Genomic DNA, 23,505 nt, shown 5'->3' on the forward strand with positions numbered 1-23,505 from the left:
TGTATAATTATAGTATATGGATATCTGCAAAATACTTTTTCAAACCACTGAATAATTAAGAAATTTAAATGAATAAGCCTTACTTGACATTTGGATTTTATACAATGATGAAAAAATAAACTAGCCAAGCTAAATTACTTGGAGATAAAATTAAAAGAAAAAAGTTATTTAAATGCTTTACAGAGGGTAAAATATATATACTCAAGAGTTCACATTAAAAAAAGGTTTTTTTGGTTGAAAGATGATTTCCTGTGGCTGAAGGATGTGACAATGTAATCAGTGCCGTAACAGTACAGTTAATTTTATGACTGGCTGTATTCTATTTTCTTCTATGTTTAAATGTATATACTATTAATATTGAATACAATAAAATGTGGTGTATTTACACTCATAGACATGCATAAACCCACTCAAAATTTTAAATATTACAAGATCAATTCCTATATAACTATTAATAACACTTAAATAATTACATGTTACATACCTGAGGAATTTTCCTTTGGAACATCATCTAATTCCAATACTTCATAGTCATCACCAGCCCGACCTAAGCTTCTTTCATGCCTAGTTATACATGGTTTAAAACTGACATATGCATGTCTTCTTCCATATCTCCTGCCTGTAATTGTCTGATATCCTCCTGCTGGTTTAGGCCAGGCAGCCTTGCCGGATTCTTGATCCATTGCTGGGGGAGGAAGGGAGGAGTAAAAGAAAAAATAAAAGAGACAGCAATGAGCTTTAATCTGGTGAGGAATTATGGGGAAACTACATCAACATATATGCTATTACTTGCCAAATCATATGCTACTGAATATCAATTGCACCTTACTGGTTCTATAAGACATTATTCTTCTTCAAACACTAGAAAATTAAATATGAATTACTATGTAATGAGAGTTAGGGGCCTCTTCCCTCACCCAAAAAAATACCTTTTAAAATTTGATTCCTTTAAGGCAGTGGTCCCCAACCTTTTTTGGCACCAAGGACCGGTTTCATGGAAGACAATTTTTCCATGGACCAGAGGTGGGGGGGTGAGGTGTCGTGGGCAGGGGTGTGTGGTACAGAGCTCAGGCGGTGCTGCGCGGTCTATTTCCTAAAAGGCCATGGCTCAGTACCAGGCCATAGCCCAGGGCTTCGGGACTGCAGCTTTAAGGTACTCAGATTTTTAGAATGTAACATAACAGAACAGATTTTTCATATGCCAAATTACTATATGCCAAAGATCTTTATGGATAGGAGAATGAGCTTCCAAATTATCTAAGTAACATACCTTACATATAAGTGCTCAATACATATTTGATGAGTCAATTACTAGCACATGATATGATCTGTTCAATTACTTTAAGAATGAATATGTTCATGTCAAAGGTGACAGGCAACTTCTTTAAATGGTATCTGTACCATAGAGAATCAACCAGAATACAAAAAAATGTACCAAAGACTATGATCAGATAAAATTCTCTAAAAGAAAACAGTGATGGGCCAAGCCAAACACATGCTACCCCACCTTTCAAAAATACCAATAAATGTTATATATTATGGTAAGAAAACCCATCAACATTTAAGCAACTTGAATATTAAGTTTGGATGACCAAGGGATATATAGTAGTAAACAGTGGTATCTTACTAAGTAGTACATTATTATATATACACACACACACATATATATTAGGTATAAGTTTGCTTAGTCAATTATATATTACATATACTATGCAGGAACTAGACAAAATATTTTTCACAGAATATGACATAGATAATAAATGGAAGTTAATATTTTTGCTTTATTGCATTAAAATAAGAAATATAATCATTTCCAAGTATGAAAAAGCAACATATATGTATTTGTAACACACAATATCAAGTGTAACACTAACCTGCTGGTTCTTTTTCAGTGTACTGTGACATGTGTGACAGTTTCCGTATGCCCACTTGGGTAGAATTATGAATGTGATTTAGTTTTTACTCACACAATGGATAAGCTGCAGAAGATTCCTACAAAGAAACAAAAATATCAAAACTGATACTTCTCCTCGTGAAACTCTTTGTGAGCCTTATAATAACTTAGAAAAATACAACCTGATCTGACAAATCAAGCAAAAAAACCTCAGAACTATCAAGATGGCTATTTGAAATACAGATTTACATCTGCTATTGATGAACTTTGCTCTAAGTTATGGCATCCTTAAGATTGCCAATGACAACAACATACATATAATTTCTAAGTAAATAAGCAAATATATTGGGAGAACTGCTGACTGTGGTATGTGACCAAACTACTTAGGAGTCTACTACACCATGCTATCTTTGCTTCTAATATTGGCAAGAGATCAAGCACTATAGTTCCTTTAGCCCCGGAATTGTTAAAAGAAGTTAATCCTAAGAATACAAACTTCATTTTAAAAATGTGTCATGGCCATTAGTAACTAGTTTGTATAAATAAAGATGTACTGTTTATAAAAGACAATCAGATCGTTTAATCCCAACTAAGAATCTATTCTAAATAAATTAGGGAAAACTATAATTTACCATGTAAAAACACAAAAAGACCTTCTTCAATTTTGAAATTAAATCATTTATTTAGTATTTGAGAACTTACATCCTACTTTTTTCTTAAAGTTTTGTAAGGGCTTAGTTTTTAAATTTAAACATCTTATTTATTTAAACACTTGAGCTATTGCTAATTGACCATCACTAATGCAAAATTATTAGATGATAGCTCTGCAATGGGTTTAATTATATATGTTATCTGTCTACGGATAGATACATATTAACATACATAAGAGTACACACCCACATTCAGCCATTTATACTATAAATTCAGTAACAGATTTTGATCCTCTAATATATCTGAATCAAATCAGATGGTTGCTAGCAGCTAAACAGAAAAGGAATATAAAAAAATATCTTAACACATCGGCAAACATACCGACTCTAATTAACATTGTTTTCATAAGAAAAATAATCTGAAATAACTTCAATCTTCATAGATCACAGTACAATACGTAGCAATCTTAAAGGATGGCCATAAGCTCACATAATGAGTATTTTACCCAAAGTCTTCTCTTTGGAGTAAGGCCTATTTTACCATGTTCCAAGTACTATTTTCAGCTGTAGATACAACAATGTACAAATGGATAAATATTTCTGTTCTCCTAAAATTACAGTAAGCAATGTAGACACTAAACAAAATAATATACATCAGATAATACATTCTATGGAGTAAAATAAAGCAAGTAATAAAGAGTTATTTGGAGTGTATAATTTAAAATAGGTGGTTAAGGAAGGCATCATTTGAGCAAACAGCTAAAGTGAGTGAGGGAAGAAAACATGAAAAGCTAGGGAAAGAGAATTCCAGGCATAATAAACAGAGAATCTTGATGTGAAAACTTCCAGAAGTGATCAAGTAACAGCAAGAAGTCTGTGGTGAAATGAGCAAGAAAGTAACAGATAACGTTAGAAAATTTATTAGGAAAAGTAGAGGGAGTAAAGCAGAACAGATCACAGAGGCCTTTCATAGACTAATGTAAGAAATGTGGGTTTTATTCTGAGATGGAAAACCATTGAACAATTCTGAGCAGAGAAGCAATCTTACCTGAGTTATGTTATAATAGAAACACCGTGGGTATTGTGTTGAAGGGCTTGAAGGAGTACAAGGTCAAAAGCAGGGAGCCCTGTTACAAAGCTTTAAAATAACACTGACAAGAGAACAGGGTAAAAATAAAGTTGTTGAGAAACGGCCAGATTCTGGATATATTGTGAAAAATAGAACCAACAAAATTTACAGATATAGGATATGAAATTAGGTAAGGAGTCAAGGTTGACTCCAAGTGTTATAGCCTGGGCAACTTTCAAAATGGAGTTACCATTAACTGATGTAGAAAAATTTGGGGAAAAAGCAGATTTGGAAAAAATACCTTTAGTTCAATTATGAATGAGTTATGTTTGACCTATCTATTACACATTCAATTAGAAATGTTAATTTAAATAGAAGTCTGGAGTTGATTGAAGAATTCTGAGCTGTTAGTATAATTTGGGAGTTGCAAGTGTATAGATAATTCTCAAAAAGACATGAACTTGGATAAGTGTACATGAATAAGAAGGTAAGCCCTGGACAATCTAGTACTAAGAATTAAGATGTCAAGGAAAAAGAAGTACAGATTGAGTATTCCTTATTCAAAATGCATGAATGTTGAATATTTGCATAAACATAATGAGATATCTTGGAGATGGGACCCAAGTCTAAACACAAAATTCATTTATGCTTCATATACACCTTACACACATAATCTAAAGGAAATTTTATATAATACTTTTAATAACTGTGTGCATGAAACAAAGTTTGTGTTAAATACTTATATGTGGAATTTTCCACTTGTGTTGTCATGTTGGTACTCAAAAAGTTTCAGATTTTGAAGCATTTCAAATTTTCTGATTAGGGATGTTGAACTTATACCAGAAAAACCAACAGAAAAGCCACTGGGAGAATAGAAAAATCCTGAAGTATAGATGTCAACTGAAGAGAGTGTTTCAGGCAGAAGAAATGATCCACTGTGACAAAGGGTAAAGTATGCTTAAGGACCTATAAGTAACTGATCATTAGACTTAGCAACACAGAGGATACTGGCAATCTGGACAAGGGTGCCTTTGGTATAATACTAGGTACAAAAGCCTGACTGGAATGCTATTAAGGATAGGAAAGGATTTATAAAGAGACTACAGGAATCATGACAATCACCCTGCTTCTTAAACTTTTCCTTAATGTGATCTCACTTTTCTTCTTAAAGATATTCTTTTTAGAGACCTCCAACATCTTGATCTAAATTTTGTCTACCTGTTTTCAAAGGTATTTCTGTGATGTCTTTTGACTGTATTCAGTTAAGTCCCCTGGTTTGAATTCCATGTTTTCTTTATTTTGTTTTCTTTCCTAGAAGATCCTCAAGTAATTGTTTCAAGAAGTATATGTAGGGGCTGGGCGCGGTGGCTCACGTCTGTAATCCTAGCACTCTGGGAGGCTGAGGCAGGCGGGTAGCTCAACGTCAGGAGTTCAAAACCAGCCTAAGAGTGAGACCCTGTCTCTACTAAAAATAGAAATTAATTGGCCAACTAAAAATATATAGAAAAAATTAGCCGGGCATGGTGGCGCATGCCCGTAGTCCCAGCTACTCAGGAGGCTGAGGCAGAAGGATCCCTTGAGCCCAGGAGTTTGAGATTGCTATGAGCTAGGCTGACACCACAGCACTCACTCTAGCCTGGGCAACAAAGTGAGACTCTGTCTCAAAAAAAAAAAAAAGAAGTATAAGTAGGAAGTAAATATTGAGTCCATATATGTTTGAAAATATTATTATTATCTCTCCCTCACTCTTTGGTACAAGATAAAATAATTTTTTCTAAACCCTGAGAGGCATTGTTTTCTAGCATCCTGCCAATTCATTTCTCCTTTTGCAGGAAGACCAAATTTTTTTCTCTGGCATATTTAGGATCTTGTCTCAATAATTTATATTCTACAATTTTACAAGGACTTATTTAGGGACAGGCTATTTTAAATTTTTTTCCTACACAGTACTGGAAAGGCTGTTTTAAAGATGACTGTCAGTGCCTCACAGATACCTTTTTTCCATCCTGTTTTGCCTGTATTTGGTCCACATGGATTAATCATTTGTCGTTAAACTTTTCTTCCAAATTTTCACTCTGGAAGATTTCATTCACGTTTACTTCTAGCCTTTCATTATTTTCCATAATAACTTTTCTCTGTTTTCCAAGAAAGAGTCTCACTCTGCTGCCCAAGCTGGTGTGATCATAGCTCACTGCAGCCTTGAACTCCTGGGCTCAAGCAATCCTCTTGCCTCAGCCTCCCAAGCAGCTAGAACTCCAGGCACATGTCATCACACTTCGTTAATTTTTAAATTTTTTATAGATATGGGATCTCACTATGTTGCCCTGCCTGGTCTCAAACTCCTGGCCTCAAGCAATCCTCCTCACTTAGCCTCCCAGAGTGCTGGGATTACAGATGTGAGCCACTGCACCTGGACTTGTTATACTCTTTTAAATATCTTATATTTTCTTGTTCTCCAATTCCTTATTATTATTTTCAACAGTGGTTCTTGTTTTATGACTAAAATGTAGAGTAGAATCTCTCTATAGATACTAATTATTTCTATTTTATTTGAGACCACTATATTCAAGTGTCTATAACAGTGTTATCTTATTTCTATCTCTGAAGTATAAAAAGAAAAAAACAGTGAAAAGAGATGAATAGAAAATAGTTCGCCCATAGTTGTGGGTGAAGGTTAAAATGATTAATTCATCAATCCCAAATTTGCATTAATATTTAAATTGAAAATATTTAGTTTCTGAGATTTTTCTAAACAGACATTTTCTTTGCTGATTAGTTGCTTGCAGACTATTCTCTATTATAACAATTATTCATTTCAAATGACTTTGGGTATTTACATACTTTTTACTATTTGAAAAAAATTATATAAATGTGTTGCTATCTAAGAATAAAAGAAGTGAATCAGTGAAGTATTAATTCTAGATCACCCAATTATTAACCAAGAAGTCATCACTTGATCATTTTAACTAAGATATTATGCCAGCAGCTAAGCATAAACAATAGAAACAATTTTTAAAAGAATACAAGGAAAAGCATGGGCATCAGATATATATTTCCCATAGTAAACTAATAAAGTTAAAGACAAAGATCTTATTTTATTTTTATTTAAATGCATGGAGTCTAGTACATTGTCTACAAATATGTATTAAAAATTACAGAATGAATAAATAGACGAATGAATGAGATAATGTTATGCTTTCTCTGATGGAAATTTAGTAATACAATAGAAAGAGAGGGCTGTTTGGGCAGATCTGGATTCAAAGTTTAACTCATATTTAGGCAAGTTAATAAACTGCTCTCAGTACGAGAGCCCTCTCTTGTGTTTTGTTTCAAATGAAGACAATGTGTGATGTACAAGATCAGGGCATAAAAGACATTTTGGCTTCCTCCTTGCTCTGTCTCAGCTCATTCTTTCTAGAAGCCAGCTACCACATCATGAGATTAATCAAGTAGCCCCATGGAAAAAGGTCTACATGGTGAAACATTGACAGCTCCCACCACAGCTACAAGGAACTAAGGTCTTCTGGCAACAGCCACATGAATGCACCACCTAGGAAGCAGATACTTCAGCCCTAATCAAGCCTTCACGTGACTGTGATCTCAGCCTACATTTTGACAGCAACCTCAAGATTCTGAGCCAAAATCAGCCATCAGGCTGCTCCTGAATTTCTAACTCCATAGCAATTATGAGATAATAAATGTCTGAGCTGCTGTGTCTATTGTAGGATAAAAAGTTATCTTATCCTTCAACTGACAACAAATAAAAGTAATGTAAATTACATGTTTTTAGATACTAAATTTCTTATGTTTCCACCTATTACTAAAACAAAAATTTTCTAATACCATTTCATTAAGGTGTATTTCCTTCCTTTACAAGATCTACTTATTATCAGCATGGAAAGTAACATGGTGAAGTTGACAGTTTCAAAATAAATTATATTAGTCTTTTGCTTGCTGGTAAAGTCAGAATTGCTGCTCGGCACCTACATTCCACCTATGACCCAGCAGATGCTCACTGAATAGCTACTAGAACAAAAACACTTACTTTATGGATTTAAATCTAACTGATTTTAATGAAGGTATAGGTAAAGGGAGAAAGAAATCAACTGAACTTCCAGAGGAAGAGTTTCAACTGATAGTTTGGATCTACACCCTATGACCCACTCTTAATTTTTGTATATTTGCCTTGTATCCAATCATCTTGCTAAATTTACTCATTTTAATATTTTGCTGACAAGTGCATTTGGGTTTTACTTTTTTCCTTTCTGATTTTTACATTTATTTTATTGGATTGAGGGTACTGGTTAGAATTCTAATGAAACGTTGAATAGAGGGAGAAAGACATACTACATATGAATCAATAGTTTTTCGTTTAGTATAGTGTTAGCTACAAGTTTTTTGTTGACACCCTTTAGTAAAAGAATGCTTCCTTCTATTTCGAGTTTGATGGTGCTTTTAAAACACAAACACATGTTGAATTTTGTCAAATGATTTCTCTGTATTTACAGAGATGGCCAATGGATTTACTACATCATTCTGTTAGTGACAGATTACACTGATTAATTTTAAAACATTAAACAAACTTTGCATTCCTGAAATAAATCCATGTTTGTCGTACTGTCCTTTTAACATCCCACTGGATTCTTTTCTATCTATGTTCATGGGAAATATTGGCCTGTAATTGTCTCTTTTTGTCACATTCTTGTCAGGTTTTCCTATCAAGATTATGCTAAAATCATAAAATATGGTAAGAAATTTGTTTTGTTTTGTTTTTTGGAAGAGTCTGTGTAAATCTGCTATATATCTTAACTTAAACGTGTGACAGTGAGGCCATCTGGTCTGGGGTTTTCTTTGTGGAAAGATTTTTTTGACAGATTTAACTTCTTCAATAGATACAGATCAACTCCAATGTTCTATTTCTTCAAATGTCAGTTATGTAAGTTGTGTTTTTCAAGGATTATAAAGTCAAAAAATCATAAGTTGAACCACTGTAAGTCCAGATGCTCTTCAACTTACGATGGGGTTATATCCCAATAAACCCATCATACAGTTGAAAAATCCTAAATAAAACCATTTTAAGTTGGGGAATGTCTACAGTTCTTTTACCATGCATCAAATGATGCAAGAATCTCACAACAGTTTAACCCCATTTATACCCTCATGCTCTTTGTTGTCATTTTCATCTAGCTCACTCTACATACATTAAGCCCCACTAAACATTATCATGGCTGCTTTAAACACCCAATAATTTCCAATATTCCTTTCTAAAGATGTCTATTTCTTATTCCATGTCCATTTTACTACCTATCTAATGTTCCTTCATCCCAAAGAACATCCTTTAATATTTGTTGTAATATGGGTCAGCTGGTGACAACTTCCTTCTCTGTTTCTGTTGATATGAACTGACTTTATTTTTGAAGGATATTTTCAATGGGAACAGAACTTTAGATTGGCAGTTTCTTTTTTTTTCCCTTTTAGCACTATAAAGATATAATTCCATTGTTTTCTAGTTTCCATAGCTTCAGCTGAGAAGTCAGTGTCATCTGAGCTGAATTCATGTATTCAAATACCTACTAATTAAATACAATAAAAATGAGAAAAAGGAACAAAAAGTTGAAGAATTGTAAGGGAAGAAAAAAACTTCTCATAACTGACAGACAACTTGACTGTGTACAGCAAAACTGGAAGAGATAATCTACAGGTAAACTTTTACAATGATAAATAAGTTTTAGCTGATTGGTAGATACAAAGTCAACAAGAAAAAGGTATTACTATATTCCAACATGTAGCTAGAAAACTAAATTGATTACTGATTTTATCTAAACAAGATAAAATTTACAATAGCAAACAAAAACATCAAATCCAGAGAAATAAACCTAATGGAAGATGTAGAACATTTAAAAAGAAATTTAAAAAGACCTAACTGAAAGGAGAAAAATACCATGTTCATTGGCTTGGAAGATTTTTAAAAAGACCTAACTAAAAGGAGAAAAATACCTTTTCATTGGCTTGGAAGATTCAATACTATGAACATTAATTCTCCTAAATTAATCTACAGGTGAAATGTAATCCTAATAAAATTCCAGCAGGCATTTGTTTTATGTGTAGAAATTGATGAGACAATTAAAAAATGTAAATGAGACTGCAAATGGCCAAGAATAGACAAGATAATCGTCAAAATGACCAAGGCAGAAAGATTTAACTCTTCCAGGTTGTCTAAGACACTTTTGAGAATGCAAAATTAATAATTAGACAAGAATGAAAGGCATGAAGTAGAATTAACCTGGGCAACCTAGGATATGTGGCCCTCCTTCTAATAATTTAGATAAATATTAGAGAATAAGGGATGGGCGTGGTGGCTCTTGCCTGTAATCATAGCACTCTGGGAGGCCAAGCTGGGAGGATAGCTTGATGTCGGGAGTTTGAGACCAGCCTGAGCAACAGCGAGACCCAGTCTCTACTAAAAATAGAAAAAATGAACCAAGCAACTAAAAATAGAAACAAACAAACAAAAAAATTAGCTGGGTATGGTGGTACGCAACTATAGTCCCATTTACTTAGAAGACTGAGGCAGGAGGATCACTTGAGCCCAGGAGTTTGAGGTTGCTGGGAGCTTGGCTTATGCCATAGCATTCTAGCAACAGAGCGGGATTCTGTCTCAAAAAAAAAAAAAAAAAAAAGATATGCATAGAACAAGATCTCATGAAAATTCAACTTCTTATTTTCCATTTCCAACAGTATGACAAACAAAAAATTTTAAAAACCTCCCAACTCAAAGCAAATAAAAATGTATTAACTCTAGTTAGCGTAGAGGGTAAAGATAGGGAAGAAGAGACTGTCTTCTCTAATAATTCAAAGCCACAAATTCAACCTCATTATGTTTGTGGCTGCAATCCATACTATCTGCATGAGGCCCCAAGCCACAAGCTGAGAATATTGTTAGTCTTCAGGGTACAGTGTTCTAAGTACCAGATAGAACCAAAGATGTAGTGAAAGTCATCTCACTTTCAAATCAGGTCAGAATTCCCACATATAAAATTTCAAACAACATGAACTCACAAGAGAAAGTTAAAAATACAGGAGAAAAAAATTGATAAGAGTTGGCCAAATAAAAAGCACAGGAAAATGCCTATGGAAGACTTCAGATACTAAATTATTAGATATCAGAATTTTTCTTTAACAGGTAAAAAATAAAAATAACACACTAAAAGTATAACTAAAAAGAAGACATTGTTAAAAATAACCAGGGATAACTGAAAGAGAACAAATAAAATTTCTAAAAATGAAATATATAATTAAAACTAAAATACAAGGGTAAAAGAGCAGATCAGACCCAGCTGAAAAAAGGACTAGCATAATGGAAAACAGATGTTAAGACAATACCCAGGATTTAATATAGAGAAACAAAGGAATGGAAATATGGAAAAAGAAGGTAAGAGACATGGAGGCTAGAATAAGAAGGCAGAATATACTTCTAAGTAGCATTCTCAAAAAGAGAAATGAGAATAATGATATCAATAGTCAAAGATAAAATGGCTAAGAATGTGTCACAACCGACAAAAGATGTGAATTTCCGATCTCAAACAACACAAATAAAAGACTCCCCTACTGAGATTGTAGTGCAAACTGCAGAACACCAAGAGTGAAGGTCACCAAGAGAAAAGACCTTAACAGCAGATGGAGAAAAGACAAAGCTCTAGAAAGAGTGGCTGGGAAGTAGGAGGAAGGCCAAATAATTGATACAGGAATGCCTTTGCATGCAGGACTCTAGATGAAGCAGAAGTTCAAAGATAAAAATAGTATAAATGATACATGTGAAAATTTGAGTGAAATGTACAAACTCCAAAAAAGCTAGAAATTGTCAAAGATGATTCAAGAACAAATAGAAAGCCAGGATGATTCTCAATCATTAAAGAAATTTAAACATTAAAAATCTTCCCACAAGGAAAACACAAGGTTCACAGGTCTTAATAGAATTTCTATCAAAACATTCAAGGAAGAGCTCATTCTAAATGCTAAACAAGCTTCTCCAGCGAACAGAAAAGGATTTCATGGCTCATTTTAAAAACGTGTAGCTCACTTTATGATTATAGCAAAATCTTCATAAAATAACCAGATAAGTTACAAAAATGGAAAATTACAGGTCAATGACAATGATAAGGATACAAAAATTCTGAACAACATATTAGCAGACCAATTACAGCAATGTATTTTAACACAGTGCCACACTAGAAAAAAGAATTTCTTCCTTGGGGCCATGGTGTTTTATTATGAAAATAGAATAAAAACTTCAAAACCAAAATGATCCTTTCTAATTTAATAAAAAAATTATTTTTTATTGTTTCCTACGCATGAGGCAGGATTTGGCTACATGGGGAGAAGAAACAGGATTACTATCCACCTCCAAAACCAAGAAACATAGGGTTTATGTAACATTAAGCGCAGGTCAGGAAGACACAGAACCTTCTGCCTACATCCCCAGAGTAGTCAGCATCAAGTAACAACAGTCTGCTGCCGGGGACAATGAGACCATGTGGAAATTTCTCCACTGAGGTATACAGACACAGAGAAAGCTGAAAGCTAAAGGAGTAAGAACATTTACAAAACTAAGGCGTTTCAGCTGCCCTACTAAACACAAGGTAATTGGCATACTGAAAGTACCAAAAATATCCAAACCCAGCTCAACTAAAGATTAGACTGAATCAATCCCACCACACTAAAGCCTAGAAGATAAATAAGCAGACTCACAGCAAGATATAACTATTTACCCCAATCTCTACTGTTCTTCATATAGCATCCACCATTCAATCAAAAAAGACAAAAAAGTTAAGGGGGAAAAAATGAACAACAAGAGACAAAACAATAAATAAAAAATCAGATGCTGGGACCATTAGAGAAGAAAATTAAAATAACTATAATCACTCTTTTAAAGTCTCTCGCAAAAAGACAGACACGTACATGAACATATGAGGAATTTTAAGAGATAAAAATGGAAATGCATGAAATAAAAAAACACAGTAACAGAAATGGATAATACATTCTGTGGTCTCATCAAAAGACTAGCCAAGGAAAGCATAAGTGAGTTCCAAGATAGGTAAGAAAAAAATTACCCAAACCTAGTTAAAAGTGTTTTTTAAAAAGTGAATAGAGACACATACACACACACACACACACATACCCTACACCCCTGTCCCAAGACAAAGCCTCCAAGAGTTGTGGGACTATACTAAATAAACTACCACATGTGTAATTGGCATCCTACAAAGAGAAAGTAAATAGGGCAGAAGAAATATTAGAACAGAAAATACTGAAAATTTTCCAAATAATTTAAGAAATCAAATCATAAATCCAAAAAGCTCAGTGAGCCCCATCAAAAACATGATAAATACAAAACACATAAAAATGTATACACACTCAGCACATAACATACTGAACCTGCTATAAAAACCAATAATAAACAAAACACCTTTGATGCCTGATGGTAGAAAACAAGGAACAAAGTTAAGAATCACAGCCAACTTCTCATTAGACATTGTGCAGTTAAAGACATTAAATAGCATCCTTAATGCAAGAAAAACACTGTGAACAAAGAATTTTATATTCAGCAAAACCTTTCAAAAGAAAAACTGAAACAAGGCATTTTGGGACAATCTAAGGTATGTTGTTACCAGTAGACATGAACTATAAGAAATGTAAAAGGAAGTTCTTCAGGCAAAAGGAATATGCACTGGAAAAGTGGCTAGTATAACAAAGGAAATAAATGTTAATTTAATTTATATTAACTACTTTAATTTCACATTTATATAGCTACACTGGCTAGTGGTTACCATACTAGACAGCACAGGACTAGCACAAACATCACAAGGTATTTTGGCCTTATAGTATATGAAAGAAGGATAATAACAGCACAAAAGATAGTAGAGAAAAACTGGGAATAGACTTTTATAGAGCTCTAACACTGTTAAAATGTGGTATAATATTGCTTGAATATAGTCTGTTTTTAAAGATATATAATACAAATCATAGAGAAACCAATATTACTTTTTTTTGAGAGACAAAATAAGTACTGAGCCAATGATGAGAATAAAATGGACCCAAAAAAAGGGAAACAGAGAGAAGATAAGTTAAACAAAAAACAATTACCAAGAGTGTAGATTTCTAACATCAATAATTACATTAAACACAAACAGTCTAAACACTTCAATTAAAAGACATATTTTTCAGGAACAATTTAAAAAGTGGGATGTCTGAAGCAAATCCATTGTAAATAAAAAAGGCATAGATTAAAACTAAAAGGGTGGAAAAGGATATATCATACAAATACTAAACAAAAAAGGCTGGAGAGGCTATATTACTATTAGATAAAATAGATTTCAGAATGGAGACTACTATAAGAGATAAAGGACATTAAATAATGATAAAGGGGTCAATTCATCAAAAAGACATAAAAATCCTAAGCATATACACACCTGATAAGAGGTTCAAAATACACAGAACAAAAACTGATAGAACAAAAAGGAGAAATAGATAAACCCACAATTATACTTGGAGAATTCAACTCTTTTCTCAATGACCAATAAAACAAGTGAACAAAAACTCAGTAAGTAAATAAAAGGCCTAAGAAGCACTCTCAATCAACTTGACCTAACTGACATTTATAGAATACTCCATACAAGACAGTAGAATACACATTATTTTGAAGTGTACATGGAACATTAGTCAAAATTGACCATGTTCTGAGCCATAAAACAGCAAAGACTTTAAAAGAAATTATACAAAGTATGTTATTTGTCTACAACAAAAGTAAACATAAAAATCAATTACAAAAAGAGTTATGTAAAAGCACCAAATATCTGGATATTAAATAAACTTCTAAATAACCGATGGGTCAAAGTGGAAGGCACAAAACAACTTAGAAAATATCAACATATCCAAATGTGTGTACAAATAAAGCAGTGCTTGCACAGAAAAGAAGAAAGGTTTCAAATCAATGACCTAAGCCAGGTGTCCTCAAACCACGGCCTGCGGGCCACATGCCACCCACCTAGGACATTTATCTGGCCTGCTAGGTGTTTTTGCCTCCGCTACCTGTCCTGCTCAACAGCCGACTCATCCTGGGCTCACAGTGCGCACTCTCCAACGGTGTGAGGGACAGTGAACTGGCCCCATTTAAAAAGTTTGAAGACCCCTGACCTAAGCTTACCCTTAAGTAATTAACACAGAGGATCTAAACCCAAAGTAATCAGAAAGAAATAGTAAAGAAAGGAAATCAATAAAATTGAAAACATAAAAAAAAAAGACAAGCAATCAAATAAAAAGTTGACTGTTTGAAAAGGTTAATAGAATTGATAAACCTGGTACCAAACTAATAAAAAAAGAGAGGGCACATTGACAATATCATGATGAAAAAAAAACACATCACTACAGATACTACAAGCATTAAAAGGATGATTAGGAAACAACTTTATGACAATGAATAGATGAAATAGACAAATTCCTTGAAAGACAAAAACTACCAAAGCTCATATACTGAGAGGTGATTTCACACAGTGAAAGACTGAAAGCTTTCAAGAAAAAATAGATAACTCTAATATTTCTGTATCTGTTAAAGTAATTGAACTTGTCCTTTAAAACTTTCCAACAAAGAAAACTCTATGCCCAGAGGAGTTTACTTCCAAACTCCAATAAACATTTATAAAACAAATAATACTAATTCTAACCAAAATTTTTTAGAAAATGTAAGAAGAATCACTTTCTGATATAGTTTGGATATCTGTCCCCTCCAAATCTCATGTTGAAATCTGATACCTGATGTTACAGGGCCTAGTGCAGGGTGTCTGGGTAACGGTGCGGATCCCTCATGAATGGCTTGGTGTCCTCCCTGCAATAATGAGTAAGTTCTTGTCCATTAGTTCATGTGAGACCTGGTTGTTTAAAACAGTGTAGCCCTTACCTACCCACCCACCTTGCTCCTCTTGCATGTCACTCTCTCCGTCTCCCCTTCACCTTCCACCATGAATGAAAGCTTCCTTAGGCCCTCACTAGAAGCAGATGCTGGTCCCATGCTTCTTGTACAGCCTGCAGAACTATGAGACAAATAAACCTATTTTCTTTATAAATTACCCAGCCTCAGGTATTCCTTTATAACAACTAAGACACTTCCCAACTCTATGAGGCCAACATTACCCTGATACAAAGAACTACATGGAAAAATATCCTCATGGATACAGACACACACACACAAAAATCCTCAACAAAATATTAATAAATATAATCTACCCATTTATGAAAATTTAATATATCATCACTAAGTGAAGGTTAATCAGACACTGCAAGGTGATTCAACATCTGAAAATAAATTAGTGCAATTTGTCATAATGGACTAATAGATAAGCCACACAATCATCTCAATCAATATAGGAAAAACATGTGAACAAACTCAGTGTTCACTAGTGATAAAAACTCTCAGCAATCTAAGCATAGAATGGAAATGTCCTTAAAATGATAAAAGGCCACTCCTAGTCCATCAGGGCTGCTACAATAAACTACCACAGACTGAGTACCTTATAAACAACAAAAATTTATTTTTCATAGTTCTGGAGCCTGGGAAGTCCAAAATCAAAGTGCCAGTAGATTCTGTATCTGGTGAGTAGCCACTTCCTTGTTCATAAACTGCAGTCATTTCAGTGTATCCTCGTATGCAGAAAGGGGAAGGAGCTCTCTGGCTCCCAATTCTATGAGGCTTCTTTTATAAGAGTACTAATCTATTCATGAGGGCGCTGCCCTCGTGACCCAATCACCTCCCAAAGACTTCACCTCCAAATACCCTCACAATCAGGATTAAGTTTCAACATTTGAATTTTGGCAGGGACACAAACATTCAGTCCATAGCAACACTCCATCATACTTAATAATGAAAGACTGAAAGCTTTCCTCTTAAGATCAGGAACAAGATAAGATATTCCCTTTCACCACTCCTATACATCATACTAGAAGTCTTAGCAATTGCAGTCAGAAAAAAAAAAGGGGGGTTATATACAAATTGAAAAGGAATAAAACTGTTCTGTATTCAGAAATAACATGATTGCCCACATAGGAAAACTAAAAAGAAACTACCAAAAAAGTTGCTAGAACTAACAAGTGAATTTAGCAAGGTTACAGGAGTTAAGGTCAAAATGCAAGAACCAATTGTATTTCTCTATACTAGCAGTGAACAAATGGAAACTGAAATTTAAGAAAATTATCATGTACAACAGTATAAAAAGTATGAAATACTTGGGTATAAATCTAACAAAATGAAAAGAACATCTGCATGCTGAAATTACACAATGCTAAAAAAGAAATGAAAGATGATCTAAATAAATGGAGATAACCTGTGTTCATGAATTGGAAGATTCAATATTAAGATGTCAATATTAAGATTCTTTGCAACATGATCTATGAATTCAACACAATCCAAATTAAATTCCTCTCAGGAATTTTTGTAGAAACCAAAAAGCTGCCTCTAAAAGTTTTATGATAAAGCAAAGGAACTAGAATAGCCAAAATGACTTTGAAAAAGAATAAATTCAAAGATTCACATTACTTGATTTAAGACTTATTAAAAAGTAAAAAATAACCATGACTATGTGTTATTGGCAAAATACAGGCACAAAGATCAAGGGGATAATCCAGAGACCGATTCACTATATGGTCAACTGATTTTCAAGTTAATTCATTGAGAAAAGGAAAATGCTTCCAATAAATGGTGCTAGAAGAACTACATACTCATTTGAAAAGCAAATGAACCTTGACCCATCCCACACTCATACAGAAAAACTAACTCAAAATGGATAATATACCTTGACATAAAAGCCAAAACTATAAAACTTGTAAAAGAACATAAGAGAAAATCTGCACAACTTTGCATTGGACAGAGTTCTCAGAACACACAAGCTTAAATCGTAAGAAAAAACTGATAAATTAAATCTAATCAAAATTAAAAGCTCCTCTTTTATAGTTAGGAAAATAAAAACTTCAGATTGCAGTGTGTTTGTATTTATGTATCTGTATGTCAAATGAGTTGTATAAACAATGTATCAAAAAATGCTTGCAATTCAGTAAGATCCCAATGGGTAAAGGAGCTCAACAGATACTTCACAAAGGAAGACATATACATGAACACATTCTCAGCATCATTAGTCAGCAAGTAAATGCAAATTAAAATCAGTGTGATACTACTACATACCCACTAGAAGCACTAAAATTGAAAAGACTGAAATAACCAAGTGTTGATAAGTATGTGGAGCAATTGGAACTATCATACACCACTGGTGGATATGTAAAGTGGGACAACCACTTTGGAAAACAGTTTGGCAGTTTCCAATACAGTTAAACATTCACTTACCATAAAACCCAATAAATTCCTTTCTAGGTATTTACAAAGAGAAATAAAAACACATTCACACAAAAACTGAGAATGAATGACTATTCATGGCAGCTGTGTTAATGGCAGTCCCAAACTGGAAACAATCCAAATACCCATAAATGAGAGAACTGGTCAACAAATTGTGGTAGATCAAGACCACGGATTATAACTCAGCAATAAAAAAAGATAGAAAAACTAAATATACAAAAACATGGATGATCCTCAAAAACATCAGAGAGAAAAAGATGCAAAAGGGTATATAATACTAAATTCTACTTACATGAAATTCTAGAACAAATGAAAAAAATTTATATCGAGAAAAAGAGGAATGGGACTGAGGGTGAAAGTATAATTGACTATAAAAGGGCAGAAGGGAACTTTTGGAGGAGATAAAAATATTCTATATCTTCATTATGGTATGAAAATATTCCACTCTTTATTGCGGTGATGGTGACACAAGTGTAAACATTTGTCAAAACAAAATAAACTGTACATTTTAAATAAGTACATTTTATTGTACCTAAGTTATCCTCAACAAAGTTGATTTTTTAAGAGGGTGCTCTCTTAGGAAAATATTAATCAGGGAATATTGGTGATGCTCATATATAACTACCTCAAAATATGTAAAAAGAAAGAAAGAAAAAAAATCTAAGAAAACTTAATATCTATTTATGGCTTTTAAAAATGTCAACACTGAAAATAACAATAAAATTGTCTTGGAAAGCTTAGAACAAAATATTTTAACTTAATATTGGCTATTTATCAGAAAGCTTCAGTGAACATCATAATCACTACTAAAACATTAGAAGCATTCCCCTTAAAGTTAGAAACAATACCAAGTTTTTAGCTATCAGTGCTATTATTCAACATTATATGGGATGTATAATCACACAAGTAATGAGAAAAACATGTAAGTTATAAAAATTGAAAAGAAAACCACAAAACTGAGTATTTCCAGATAATTGTCAACTCAATAAAATTATTTGACACACGACAGAGAAAATTCAAAAGCTTTCCTATAACCACAAGAGAAAAGAGAAAAATGTTACTGAAAGCTTCCATCCACTACAGCAATCAAACCATAAAATACTAGGAATATTGAGAAGAAATGTCATACATATGAAAAAACAAACCCTAGGAATATAAAACAAGATGTAATGTAGAGACCACATTTCTAAGGTCAGAGACCCTATACTATAAAAGTCAGTTCTCTCCAAACTAATCTAAAATTTCAATATAACCTCATTCAAAATAGCTAAGGATTTTTTATTTAAATCACCAGTTGAGTCTAAAGTTCACCTAAAAGAAATGCTTAACAAATAGTCAAGAATATTTTCAAAAAAAGTTAATGAGGGAGAAATTGTTATCAAAATTTAAAATATGCATCCCCTTTAACTGAGCAATTCCATTTCTAGTAATCCAAGCTCCAGAAATTAATCACACATAGACAGAGGAAGTTTACTGAATTGTTAACAGTGGTTAACAGACTCTTGGGATGCAGGCAGGTAGGACTAAGAAGGGAGATGGGACTTGCAGTTTTTACCTTATATAATTCCATACTATTTATCTTCTTAAAATCAAGGATGAGTTGAATTTTGTAATTAAACATCAGTCAATAAGTTAGAAAGTTGGCTTCATTGTAAAGCACTATTTATGATAGCAAAAGGAAACTGTAAATATCTTTCAATAAGGGAATAATTATAGCTCAAACTGATGAAATACCACTTACCCTTTAAAAAGTATTAGAGAGACCTATATATAACAAGGAAAGATGTCCAAGATACATAATTAAGTGAAAAAGCAAGTGATATACAAATGTGTTTGGTATAGTATCCTTCAAAAAGAAAAAAACTTTGCATGAATGTGTGTTTAAAAGTGCATCTGTAAAAGCATCTTAAAAGATAAACACCAATATTCTCATTTTACTGAATAGTCCTTTATTTATAATTGTTGACATTTACATCAAGCTTGCATGTCTATAATTAATTTTAAAAATTAAGCGGTTATTTCCTATGGAAATGACATGAATCTCAGAAGACAATTACAACACTGAAAACTATAGTTTTAAACATTTATTTTCGTTATCTTCAAGTTGATTTATATATTCTTCCAATGATCTGTAGTCTTCAGCAAAGGTGACTGCCATTTTAAAGAAATGCGACCAAATATTTCAGATAAAAACAACAGAATATATTAAGCCTTTAAAAAAAAAAAAAAAAAAAAACCTGTAAACTCCACAGAGCCAGCAGACTCAACGCAGTGTCTATGCGGATGCAAAAATTTTTTTAATGCCGGAGAGTGAACACTGTCAGATTCTTCTTCCTTCCTGCAAAAAAGACTTGTTTATCACCTTCCTCTTCTCTTCAACTTAGTCTGAGCAGCTTTAAACTCACCATTTTGAATGTGCGCACAATGATTTAACAGGCAGTAATCGCAGGGAGGCCGACTCAAAGGTGCATCTGCCACAGGCGTGCGCGGAGGTGACTGACACCGCTAACGGGGGGAAGCAATGATGGAATGGAGCTAACGTCAGGAGAACGATTGCGAAGGTTTGTATGAGGTGTCTGCGTGCCCGAGCCTCGGTGACAATCGGGAAAAATGCAAATGCGCGCAGAAGAGTCACGGCAACGGAAGGTTTCTCGGGGGAGGAGGGCTGCAGGCCTGTGGCGTAAGATGGATAAGCTCTATGCGGGGTGACTGGAAATGGGCCGAGAAGGCGGGTATGAGGTGTCGGCGAGGGGGACACTCCTGTACAGTCGCGAGTGTGGGGAGAAAGGCAGCGGGGTCCTTGGCCAAGTCCCCAAGGGCAGCAGGAAGAGGCGGCAGGCCGGCGGAGACCCCCACACCAATCGATGCCAACTGTCCGGCGGGCAGCGGGCGGGCGCGGAGGCCCCGGACACGAGCGCGGCCCCAGGCCGGGGCTGGACAGGGCCCAGGAGGCGAAGAAGGCCTCTCACAGCAATCAACCCCACCCACCATGGCCGGCGCAGCGGGCCGGGGACAGGCCCCGCTCCCTCCCGCGGAGACAGACTACGAAACTGAGGAGCTGAACGCAGCAATTTCCTCGCCCCGACCCCCACACTCCCGACATCAGAACAAGCCCGACTTTCAAAAACCAAAAAAAAAAAAAAAAAAAAAAAGAATCCCCCCCTCCGCCCCAAAAAAACCCTCACCGAAATGTGCAGCGGCTCCGGAGCGAGAATAGCGCTCGAACCTCCACCCGCCACCACCGCCTTCTTCTCCGCCTCCGACTCCTCCCCCGCCGAACGCGCAGCGGCAGGCTGCGGCGGCGGTGGCAGCGCCGGCGGCGGCGGCGGAAGCAGAGGCGGCGGCGGCGGCGCGTCCCGCCCCTTGCGCCGCGGTGGAGGCGAAGGAGCCGCTCACGCCAGCCCCGCCCCCCGAGACGGCGCCGACCAATAGGCTTACGGGGCCTCCGCGGGAGGGGGAAACGCACACACCCAATCGGAACCTGAGGAGTGGGCTCACGTCAATGGTTGGGACGTGGCAGAAAAAAAGGGAAAAATAGTTGGGCTGAATGTACGCCCTGCTACCCCATCGCCCTCAGGGGGCCCTCAGCGATTGGCCGAGGAGCGGAAAGACGGCTGTGCCGCCCGCCCCCGCCCCGTCGGGCCCGCCTCCTTTCCCTGCAGCACTGCGACGTTTGGGGAGGGGGCGGGGCGCGGCGTACGAGCCGAAACTGCGCGGCCTTTTGTGGTTTGGGCCGGCAGAAAAGGGCGGGGTCTCGGGGAAAGGGAGCGGGGTGTGGGGAACTACGGGAAGGACTGGCGCAGTTGGACTTCTTCAGAATTCCAACAGCAACAGCCAAAATGGAGGCATTAAAGTCGATCCTCATTCGTGACTGGAAGCCTGCCTGACGAGGTTGAGGCCTCCTGACATGAAGTTCAATCCATTGCAGCTCAGATAACAACAGACGAAAGGGGCAACGGAAGGCGCGAGCACGCGTTTGCCCACCCTGACTCTGCGCACTGCGTCGTGCTCTCCACCCTCCTCAGGGAGGGGACACCCCTGCCCCCTCATTGCTGAGGAGACCGAGGCGGGCGCGGAGTAGAGGGGAGTTCTGCCTCTCCCCTTCGTAGCCCGGTGCCTGACCAGAGCCTTCCAGTGTGCATCTGGAGGCTGGTCGGTTGTCATGCAGGGAGGGAGGTAACAGCTCCCTGTCACATGCAACCAAAATAAATCCAACAGCTGTAGTCCCCGGACACCTTGCTTAATTTAAACCCGGGTGACAGTTTAGTTAGTTACGTCGGTGATGCAAAATTGTTTTTCGTTCCGCACATGTCCTCTTTTTTTTTTTTTTTCATCCTGAAATATGTCTGCTTCCCTGATTACTGTCCCTCTCTCCTCTCCCCTCCCCATTGCCCAGCGGCCAGGATGCATTTATTGCGTCCCCTCCCCCGAGAATTAAGAGCCCCACTTCTTGCGTTGTCCCCTGACAACTGCAAAAATCTCCTGCTAGTAAACCGAGACTAATTTTTTTCCCCGCTGTTGATGGAAACAAATTATCCGAAATTTACTGTAGAAACTTAGGTTATGAGAATTTGCCAGACATTTTGTGAAACCGCGTCTAATTCCCTGTACAGCGTGTCTTACCAAGAAACCATTCTCCCATTTGGTATTACTCTGCCTTTACACATGTTGCTGTAACAGTTGCAACTCTTCATCCATACAAGTTCCTCCCTCTTTGAAAAAGAATTCTCATTCTAATTGCGTTTCCTTAATTTCCCAATTGGATACATTAACCTGGTTTGGGGGGGAGTCCAATTTCTATCTTTTTCATACCATATCGGTGTATACCACTCACAGTATTATTTTTTCTTTAAATATTTTTTTTCTTCAATATCTTTCAGAAGGAGACTTCATAAAAGTACTGCAAGTGGAAAACTAGTATCATTCTATCCCAAGTTGAAAGTGACTATAAGAAAAGTGAGCATGAAACAATGTTTTTAAATTCTGGCTAGAAAATGTTGCCCACTGAATGCTCTGAGCCTTAGAGCCCACTCTGTTACCAAGACTTAGGCACATATTAAAGACACAACAGTCAAATGATATTTTTATCATGATGTAATTAAAGGATAGAAAAAGAGAATCAAAGTAGCAATCACTTTCTCACTATATGAGTCATTGTTTTTAATCCTGCATGCATGTAATCCAAGGCATTGTAAGTGATCAATGTTACCCTCTGAGAAACACTGGTGTGGAGGCTTAAAGCCTGTACTCTAGAATCACAGAGATATATTCTCATAGGGCTTCAGCATTTATAACTGTGTGCCTCTGGTCAATACTTACCTCTTTGGCCTCAATTTCCAATTTGAATATGATAAAGTAATAATACCTATTCATGAATTGTATAGATAAAATAAGCTAATAAATGTAAAGCATATTATGCCTTGAATGAAGTACTAAATATATTAGCTTATGTATTGTATTATTATATGTATATAAAAATAAAAATTATTAGTTTATA

The 23,505-nt window shown here is 35.8% G+C and overlaps 1 protein-coding gene across 1 annotated transcript in view; it reads right to left on the bottom strand.

The window, feature by feature from the left end:
* PJA2 (praja ring finger ubiquitin ligase 2) overlaps positions 1-21,342 on the bottom strand; it is a 64,640-nt gene extending 43,298 nt beyond the window's left edge. The window contains exons 1-3 of the mRNA XM_012790252.2: positions 21,194-21,342; positions 1,875-1,992; positions 485-685 (exon numbers count right to left, since the gene is read on the bottom strand). Coding sequence (XP_012645706.1) covers positions 485-685; positions 1,875-1,905 — 232 coding nt within the window. The 5' untranslated portion in view covers positions 1,906-1,992; positions 21,194-21,342. The remainder of the gene's footprint in view (positions 1-484; positions 686-1,874; positions 1,993-21,193) is intronic.
* Positions 21,343-23,505: the final 2,163 nt, after the last annotated feature.

The sequence above is a fragment of the Microcebus murinus genome, chromosome 11 (assembly GCF_040939455.1).
Source record: "Microcebus murinus isolate Inina chromosome 11, M.murinus_Inina_mat1.0, whole genome shotgun sequence".
Lineage (NCBI taxonomy): Eukaryota > Metazoa > Chordata > Mammalia > Primates > Cheirogaleidae > Microcebus > Microcebus murinus.